The sequence below is a fragment of the Drosophila nasuta genome, chromosome 3, assembly GCF_023558535.2.
Source record: "Drosophila nasuta strain 15112-1781.00 chromosome 3, ASM2355853v1, whole genome shotgun sequence".
NCBI classification, from domain to species: Eukaryota; Metazoa; Arthropoda; class Insecta; order Diptera; family Drosophilidae; genus Drosophila; species Drosophila nasuta.
Genome location: NC_083457.1, coordinates 21,304,643 through 21,314,919, shown reverse-complemented (window position 1 = coordinate 21,314,919; position 10,277 = coordinate 21,304,643). Strand labels below are relative to the sequence as shown.

At 41.8% G+C, this 10,277-nt stretch overlaps 1 protein-coding gene across 1 annotated transcript; it reads right to left on the bottom strand.

The window, feature by feature from the left end:
• Positions 1-65: 65 nt before the first annotated feature.
• Positions 66-9,088, bottom strand: LOC132790414 (7SK snRNA methylphosphate capping enzyme bin3). Its single transcript, XM_060798915.1, has 6 exons — positions 7,935-9,088; positions 5,530-7,015; positions 3,745-3,937; positions 2,493-3,664; positions 2,282-2,428; positions 66-1,552 (listed from the first exon to the last, which is right to left on the bottom strand). Exons 1-6 carry the CDS (start codon positions 8,750-8,752, stop codon positions 776-778), a joined length of 4,593 nt encoding a protein of 1,530 aa, XP_060654898.1. The 5' UTR covers positions 8,753-9,088; the 3' UTR covers positions 66-775.
• Positions 9,089-10,277: the final 1,189 nt, after the last annotated feature.

The window sequence follows — 10,277 nt, the reverse complement described above, 5'->3', positions numbered from 1 at the left end:
GCATAATATTAATTATAAATGTAGTAAATTGTATTTTGTATGCTTTGACATTTTTGAATTTTGAATGGGAGTTTCCCTACTTTTTCATTTTCATTTTTTCCTTTTTTTTTGTTTTATTACATTTTACAGCGATCCCTTGCAGCGTTTTCCAAATATGTTAATCAAAAATAGTTGCATTTTTTAAGCGGTTTTCATTCTGATGTTTCATAATCATATTGTTGTATATGTATGTATATTCTATATATTATATATAGCACATATAATTTGCTTATAAAGCTACAGCATATTCTCTGTGTGTATGTTGAGGGTATTGCTTAAAGAATTGTAATTTACACTTGAAACTTAAATGTAAGATTTGAACTGCCAACAAGAGAATCATTTAGAAAAACAAAAAATTCAAAAGGAAATTCTCGGATAAGCGCAAGTGAGAGATAATTAATATCTATATAAAGGCTACAGTATATATACTAAATATATATATATATATTTATATGTATAAATTTATGTATTTGTATATATATGTATGTACTACCACATATAAAAAATATATATGCAAGTTCATTTCAAAAATCATAAGCGTCTCGTTTGCGTTTTCCATTTATCTATCGTGTTCTGTTCCACATTGCGATCTATTATCGATCACTTCGAAAGATCTCATCGTGGATCAGTTTTTGTATGTTACAAGCTTATTCATATTTTTTCAATTTTACTGTTTTTTTTTTATTTCATTTTTTGGATTTCATTTTGACACATTTAATTTCCAGCTGCTCGAAGTCTATGCATCCGAGAGATCACAGTATGCGGCGCCGCTGCCCGCAGCCAACGTCTTCTGTTCATCATCCATTAGGGCATCGACAAACTCGGCTCCCGCCTCGTGATGATTCACCTGCGGCGACGATGAGCTCTCGCCACAATTGGTGGCATACACATGCCGCCTGCTGCCGCCTGGCAACTGATTCGAGTCATCCGTATCCGCATCCCGTATCGAATTGAAGGCGTTACAGGCATTCGCATTTGGCGAACAGGTGTCATCATTCGGCGGATAGACGTGCCTATGATAGCTGCCACCTCCGCTGCCGCCGCCCCCAATGCTGCCATCGCCATCGAGCTCGGCATCTCGAACGCTGCCAAACACTGGCGTATGCGATGAGCTCTTCCTCAGGGATGCGGGTGGCGACCAAACGGTCTGGTACAATGGCGATGCAAAGACGTACATATGATTGAGATACTCCATGTCATAGCTGGGCTGATACGAGTCCGTCTCCAGTGGATTGTACGTGTGCTGATACATCGGCGTCTGTCGGCAGCTCGCCGAGCCCGAAGCACTGCCCGCATAATGGGGAGTATCGTAGGTCTGCGACCGTGTCGAGCTGCTCAGCAAGTGCAGCTGGGCGTGGCCACTGTGACTGCCTCCGGCGCTGCTGCTGCCGCCTCCCGTTCGTCGGGCCGGCAAGGTGGCGTAGATGCCGCGATACGCCTCATACGGTGTCTGTGGATAGTAAGCATCGCTCCAGCGTACATGGTTCGGAGTGTAGTCGCCCTTGGCGTACAACTGCAAGGAAACCAGAAGAACAAATCAAATTTAGTTCAAGAAATTCGAGAGTGGAAGCAGGCTGAAATGGTTTGCTGAGTGGCATCGCGACTTTAATGGGAATCTTAAAGCTCAAGATGGAAACATGAATTGGTAAATTCGAATATGTATGGAAAAGATTCCAGAATTTGACTTTTTACTTGGGAAGTTAACCCTTTCATGCCCAAATTAAAATGGGGACACATAGAAAATATTATTTCCATATATGATTTAAAGGAGCCCTAAGTATCTTTCATTCCGATTTTCGATACTCTAAATCTTTTGGTATGTCCTTACTGCCTTTTAGGCAACATTTGTCCATCCATTTATATAAATAAATATGAAAATGTAAATGTTAAATGTAAAGTCAATGTTGCCTATAGGCAACAATGGGTATGAAAGGTTTAAGTGAGTTGGATTTAAATGAGTAAGTTTTTGATAGAATTCAATATCGTATATTCATGAAATGTAATGAAATTCATATTATCTGATAAATGATGATTTCTATTTTTTAAAGAATATTCAAATAATATTCAAACTTGTACATTATTGAATAGAACGTTTGTAAGAGTTTGAAATAAGTTCCTTTTAATTCAAACTTTCTATGATAAAAAGTATCTTGATCATGCATAAACATGTGAAAATCAGTTGGCAAACTTTACCGTACTCAGCAAATATTTTCAGCATGTAAATATTCCATTAAATGCTCACCTGAATGGGTCGACAGAATCCCTTGCTCATATGTCGAGGCACTCCAAGCGTATAGCTGTGACTGAATCCCACCTCAGAGCTGAGCAAATACTCGTGAAACTTATTGGGAAAGAACTCGATTTGCTTATAGTTGTTGTAGATTTCCGGCTAGAGGGTGAAATTAAAAAGTTAGTTTACTAAATTCGTAGTTAAAAAATAGTGTCAAACTTACTGTTAGATTCTTCTTCTTCTTGTAGCTAGCCCAGTTCTGAGCCTCGAGTATGAGCTTGCCACCGGGTCGCAGCTGATTGAAGATGCGCTTAAAGGCCAGCTTGAGGCCAGCATCGCCGAAATTGAGATGCATCCACTTGGTGACGGAGAGACACAGTATGAGATCGTACTGTTGCGTGTCGTTCGACATGAGAGACTCGTCCTTGAGCACATAGTTCGTCTGGCGAAAGAATACATTTTGCGGGAATTGGTTTTTGCCCATGGGATTCGATGAGCCAGCGCCCGATGTGGAGGGCAGGTGGGGTATGCCGCCGTAGGTGAGCGGAAATGAGATGGGAAAGAATTCGTGTGGTTTGACCAGAAGTGCATCCAGTTTCTGTTGCTGCAGCACATCCATCTGATGCTGATGATGATTGTGATGATGATGGTGGTGATGATGATGATGGTGGTGGGGATGCAACAACTGCTCATGATGCTGCTGCTGATGCAGTTGTTGTTGCTGCTGCTGCGCCTTGCGTCGCTTCTTGCCACGCCGCGTCTTCTTGTGCACACTGCTGTCGCCGCCTTGGTCCAGCTTCTCGGGCGTCGACTGCAACAGCGGTTGCGAGCCAAGCTCCAGTTTCGGCTCCAGCTTAACCTCCTCTTTGGGAATGCGCACAAAGATCGAAAGATTGCGACGAGCACGCGCCACCAGCTCACGATCAATGTCGATGCCCAGTATGCTCTTGGGCGCCAAGTGGCGAGCCACCGTGATGGTCATGTGACCCACATTGCAGCCTATATCGAGTATATCCTTGTTCTGGAACAACTCCGAATGCCGCTCAAAGACCTGCAGACGCACATCGCGAAACTCGTTCAGCTGGCGAAAGTCGACGTAGCGATCAAAGTTGCCATAGCGATACTTGACCCCATCCGCCCGGAATTTGGGCAGCTTTTGGCCCAGTGGGGGTATTAATGCTGGCTCCAGCATTAAACCCACAATGGGTGGCTCGGTGGCATCTGCGGCAGCAGTTGTTGCCACTGCTGTGGCTGCTGTTGTTGTTGTTGCCTCCTCTAATGCTTGGGCATCCGGTTCGCCGGCTGTGTGCGAAGTGGCAGCGGAAATGGTGCTCAATGGACTGCCCAGGCCATGCTCCGACAGATCGGGCGTATCGTCACGTGGCATCTCCACAACTAATCCATGAAGATTGCAAAGAAACGTAGATGATAAATAAAGGCTGAAAGTTGGCTAATTCACTAGCATTTGAACTTACCTTCAATTAGCGGCTTGGCTGGAACCTCTTCGACCGGACTCAACAGCTCCGTTTCGCTGAAGGATGTGGAGCGTCGCGTGTTCGGCTTGCGTGCACCCGATGGCTGCAAAATGCGCGGCGGTCGCTTCCATGCCCCCGGCTGTGGCACCACCGGACTAACAATTTTATCCATGGCATCGTGTCGATGGAATTTCTAATAAATAAAGCGCTTAATTAATAGTTGCTCGCCAAACACACAGTCAAGTGGCATTTGGGTCAAGTTCTTTAATCTCTCCACTCGTGTGTGCTCCTCAATTATTCAAACATTTCCTTTTTCGCCCCCCCTCCCTCGCTTCACACTGTTCTTTATACTCTATACATTTGAAATGTGAGTTGGTCCTGTAAATACCGTATACACAATATTTACCGTAAATATCGTATACGTATCGTATTTACCGTATTTACTGCTTGCAGTTGGACAATTAAAAAAAAGTGCACAAAATTTGTATATATAAATATTCCAAATAACTATCTTTCCCTTACGTTTTTTTTAGTTATTTCGAAATATAATGAAGTTACTTTTTGTTAGTGAAATATTTTTTAATTTCCAAAATTTTGCCGATTTTTACAAATTTTTCAATTTCCAAAATTTTTCCGATTTTTACAAATATTTCAATTTCCAAAATTTTTCCGATTTTTACTTTTTTTCAATTTCCAAAATTTTGCCGATTTTTACAAATTTTGTGATTTCCAAAATTTTGGCGATTTTTTACATTTTGTTAGTGAAATTTATCTATGAAAACAATTTGTGAAAGTCGTGCTATTTCTACGTTCTCTGCTGTAAATAAATCGCAAATCTCATTTAACAACTGCGTTTTCAAACTTCAGCAAGTTGAGCTTTCAATCTTTGAAAACCCAATGAAATTTTCAATTATGAATAAACGATACAGCTAAAGTAGTCTTATCCTTAATTTATCTATATTAGGAAATTAAGAAATTATGACAATTCTGCAGCGTCTGTGATTGAAAAGTTAATTGAAACTGTCAGTATGAGAAAATTATTTCCTGAAGTTTGTAGGATTACATTAAAAATTTTAATTTAAAATGATATTTGCTGAGTAGAGCGAAACAAAAATGTTTGTAGTATGTTTTGAACTCATTAAAATGACCAAATTCCTAGCTTATAATATTTAATTTGCATATATTTAATTTTATATTATTGCAGAAATATTTTAGTATTAAAGGTTTTATTAGTTTGATTTTCATTTGACCATTTTAAAGTTGACTTAAAAAAATGGAAGCTTGTTCCACATAGAATTTTATTACAAATATTTCAACTTCAAAGACTCTATATCGCTGACTTTGTTACTTACACTGTCCCTAATTAATTATACCCGCCTAAGCATTGAATAGCGAGTACGAAAATATTAAAACCGAAAACTGTAACTGTAAATATGCAAATGTCAACTTGTTAACTGGCCCGGTTCTGTTCGCTTCTAATCGCTTTGCTTTGCTTTGCTGTGCTTTGGCTGGCCCCAAAAAGTGCTTTCCTTTCCGCCCCTGACACTTTAACCTCAATCTAAGCAAGAACAACAAAAACACACGCAAAAGTTTCGTCGGAGGAACAACAAAAAAAAAGCAAGCTAAAAGCAATCAAAACAAAACAAGCGATTGACTTGCGCCCGCCACAGTCACACACGCACACGCACACACACACACATGCTTAAGCACTTGCCCATTCCAAGTCCCAATGCCAATTTCAATTCCACATTCCAAGTAATTTCAATTCCATGTGTACACACTCACCTTACTCTTTTGCGAGTTATTGCTCTCACTTATTTTACGCTTCCTGCTGTTGTTGCTGCCGCTGCCGCCGCCACTGCTGCCAGTGCTGGCTGCGCTGCCCGCAGCAAAGCTCAGACCCGTTCCGCCTACACCGTAGCACGTGCTGTCCAAATCCAAGCGCAAATCTCGGCTGGCTAACGCACGCCTCTCGGCGAGCGTCGACGCCACTGCCAGCGTAGCAGCCGATGTCGACGCCGCGGTCGCAGCGCCAAGCAACAAATCAGCCGAGCTACTGTCAGCTGCTGCTGCGCCTGCTCCTACTCCTGCTCCTGCTGTTACTGTTGCCATGGCCAGTGTTGTGTTGTTGCTGTCACCGCTGCTGTTTGTAGATTCGGCAATTGTGGCCACATGTTGCTGCTGTTGCTGTTGTGGCGATGCCGTTGACGACAGCACGTTACATTCCATCTGTTCCAGTGCTGACAGAGTTTGAGCGCCAGCTGCTAAGGCTGGCGTGGTGGTCTCCTCCATAGCGGTGGCCGCAGCCTGCGGAGAGCGAGAGCGCACATGCGCCTGCTGCTGTGCCAATTCCACTGTTTCAACCGACGCCGATGCTGCCGCCTCGCTCAGCAGAGTGCCGCTCAATGCAGCCACTGGCGATGTTGCTGCTGCCGTCGCTGCGACTGCGACAGTTGTTGTTGTTGCTGCCGCAGCTGCTGCTGCAGTTATTAATGCTGTTGCTGTTGTGGTGCCAGTTGCAATCTCTGTTGCTACTGCTGTCGCTACGGACACTGTTGTTGTTGGCACATCGTCCAGTGAAATCGAAAGCGTTGACGTCTCGACGCTGCTGCCATCGACGGCAGCGTCGTCGCCGCCATACGACGTGTTGTTGGAATCGAAGCGACGCCGCTTGCGATTCTTGCGCTGTCGATGCTGACGATGCTGGTGATGCGGCTGCAGTTGTTGTTGCTGCTGCTTCAAGTGACTGCCCCGTGTCAACATGCCGCCCCGCTTCATCGGTGACGTCAGCTGCTTCTCGTACTCCATCGAATCAACGGGATCGAGCAAATGCAACGGATCGTGAATATTCGGGGGAATTATCACCTCCACTTTCGGCGGCGTTGTTATCGGCGACTGACGCGGCGTCGTCGCCGGCGTATTGTTGCTCGACGATGCATTCGAGGTGTTCTCGTGCTGCAGCGAATTGAGATTGAGCGGATCCGAGATGTTGCCACCCAGCAGAAACTTCGTGGGCGGCACAATCACCTCCTTGCGCAACCGCTTCTCAGGCAAAAAGAACTTCGACCGACCGCAGCAATAGTGAACCGCATTTGCCGCTGCTGCTGCGCTGCCCGAAATAATGCTGCTATTACCGCTCAGCGAACTTGTGTCCTTGTTGCTCTGCGTATCTTTGCCGGCGCCGCTGCCAACGCTGCCGTTGCAGCCTGTGACCAGGCAGCAAGTGTGATTGGCATTGTTGCCAGCGCACAGCACGTGATGATGGTGACCCCTAAAAAGAGACAAAAGAGACAATGTAGTCGACTGTGAGATACTCGGTAATTAAAAAGCCAAAAGTTAACATTGATCGAAAACAATAGTAAAATAAAATAAACTCAAAAATATGCAAATATTTAATAATAAAAGCATCAAAATAAAAAGCTAAATAGTAAATTCTCCAATCACAAAAATCAATATAAATATTTCAACACATTATCATTTTGAAAAAATAAAATATTTAATAATGCCACACAATTGAAAACAAAAATTATATATATTATATTATATTCGAACATTATTATATTTAAAAAATAAAAAGATTATTATTGCCATAAAATTGAACACATATGGTATACTAAATATTATTTATTTGAATATAATACAAACTAACTCTCTAAATTGAATTTTTTAGTTTCCTCTACAAATTATTAATATTATTATTTCCTTCTGTTTAGCCTCTACACACTTTTCGTTTAACTTAAAAAATATTTTTGTTTGGAAAATTTTCTTTTACTGGTTAATTTTCTAAAAATTGTTTATGTAAGTAAGAAATTCTGTTGCTAATAGTGATCTTATTATTTACATTTTATTTAGTTTTATGTATTTTTGAAAAACTTCCTAATGAACAACACAAAAAATGATACAATACAAATACAAATATCGATTTTAAATTGCAAATAATTTGTAAAGTTTATTGCTTAAAGCATATTCCCAACAAAATGTTTAAAAGAACGAACAAATCCAATAAAATGTTTAGACTCTATTGCTGCTGAACTATGTAGAACATAAAAAGGAATGGCGTGGAAGAAGAAATCTCGTTCTCGCTATAAACATTCTCGCTATTAGCCCCTTGTGTCTTGTGTTCACCGGGTATAATTAACTCATCATTAAGTTACGTTATTTTATTACGTTATGCTATTACGTTACGTTACCTGTGCGTCAGCATCTTTTTGTAGAGCTGCTGCTGCCCCTTCAGCCCATGACCATGACCGAGCTTGGCGTCCATGGATGCCACTGTGGCTGCCGCAGTCTGCGCCAGCCGCGTGTTATGGCTGTGCTGATGATGATGATGATTACCGCTGCCTGCAGCAGCGCTGCCGACGCCGCCGCCTCCGCTGATGTTGTGATGAGCCACGCCTCCATGATGTGGCGCCCCATGAGTTTGATTCTTCACATTTTGTATGTTTTCGAGATCCGCTTTGTGCGCTGCAGCCGCAGCAGCTGTCGCTGCTGCAGTCGTTGGCAGCGTGCCGACGCCGGCGCCGACAGCCGCCTGAGCAGCGACGCCGCCAGCGCCGCTGCCGCTGCCATTGGCATGATGTGCATGCTGATGCTGATGCTGATGATGTTGATGGTGATGATGATGCTGCGGCTGAGCGCTGGCGCCGACGCAGGCGCTGGCGTTATGTTTGCCGCTTGTCTTGTGCCGTTTGCTCCATGCTTTATTGCCACCGTTCTTGTTCTTGCTGCTCTGCTGCTGCTGCGCTGGCGCACGAAACTGATGATGATGCGCTGCTGTTGACGTTGCCGCTGGCGTCGATGTTGTCGGCGGCAGCTTAGCGCCACCTGGCGGCGATGTTGGCGATTTCGATTTGCTTCGTGGCTGCTCATCAACTGCGAGTTGTTGTTGTTGTTGCTGCTGCTGCTGTTGACGCCTTGGGCTCGGGCTCTGCTGCATTCGCAGCGTTGGCGTCATGCTTGATCTGGTCACACGGCAATCACTGGGACTGACGCTTTTCGATTTATCCATAACTTTTGCTTTCAATTTGATGATTAGTGTTGATCTGCAACAACACTTTGAATTCACTTTTTTATTTTAATACGATATTTGTATTAATGTTTTTTATATTTAACTTTTTAATGAGAATTTTGTTCAGTTTTGTATTCACTAGTTTTTCACTTTTTATTAATGCTGTATTACAAATTTCATTAAATATTCTTTAGCACTTTGGGCAATTTTGCCACTTTCTTTATAGTTTTCACTCTTTAAATAAAAAACTTCACTTTAAATTCAAAGCAACAATTTTGCTTTAGTTTTTAATAATAATTTTATCGATTGTTTAACGTAATTGTTCTTTTAAAGTTACATTTTTATATGCACATTTTGTAATTTTTCAATTTTATTTTTTTCTTCTGTTTTTTTTTTTTCACTTAAAATGTTCTTTTAAAGTTACATTTTTATTTGCATATTTTGTGGGCTTGTTATAAACTTTATCTTCTATTCTATTTTTAAATTGTTTTCACTCTTTCACTAGCGAGTTTAACCAGCAACCTTTCCGGGATGCGAAATAATGGCACAGGGTCCGGAATCATTATAGACCGCATAATACACGTACTTTAACATTATTTAAACAGTTCTTTTTTTGTTCAACTTTAAACTTTGAAATCTGACGACTGCATCAATCACACACTTTAACCTTTTTCTTATTCTTTTTGTTTGTTGTTCTCTTTTTTATTTTTATTTTTTTGTTGCCAACTTTATTCTTCCTGCTGCACGTTAACGTTTCCGTTTCGAGCAGTTTCTTCCGTTTTTGGCTGTTCAACTGCAAAGAGAAAATATGAAAATGGGCGAAAAATTAATTGGAAATTTAATTAGTGTCAACAATTTAAGCGCACAACTCTTAATAAATACACACACACACACACACACACAGAGAGCTGGAAACAACGAACTTAATAGAAAAGTGCAAAGTTCTAAAGCAGATTTGCCTGCACTACTTCTTCTCGTTAAGCTGCTCTCTCACTCTCTCTTGATATCTTTGTCAGTCTCTCTCTCCCCCACTTTCTCTGCCTGCCACCTCTTTCGCACTCCATCTCGCTCTCATTCTGTGTTTCGCCTCAGACACACTTCAGCAATATTTTGCATTCATTATTTGCATAGTCAGGCAACGAACGAACCAACGACACAAACGAGCTTTGAAAAATTGAGCACAGACGTTGCCTCCTCCTTCTCCTCCTCCTTCTCTTCCTCCACTCCACCCCTTGCACCTTGCACAGCCAACTCATCGCCAGTTTCAAGCTTTACCACAAACAACCCAACTCAACCCGTAGACGAAACCCAAGCATATTCTCTTTTTCTATGCTAGAGATGACACCGAGAACGCTGATGAATCTATTTCATTTGTTATTTTCATCCAGAAAGATATGGAACTGAATTATGTGTTTTTTTTTTATATGATTTTGTTATCAGATGCACCAGAATTTCGGTACAAAAAATAAAAATTTAAAGCATAAAAAACGAATATAAAAAGAGAAGACAATATTCAGACAGTTAT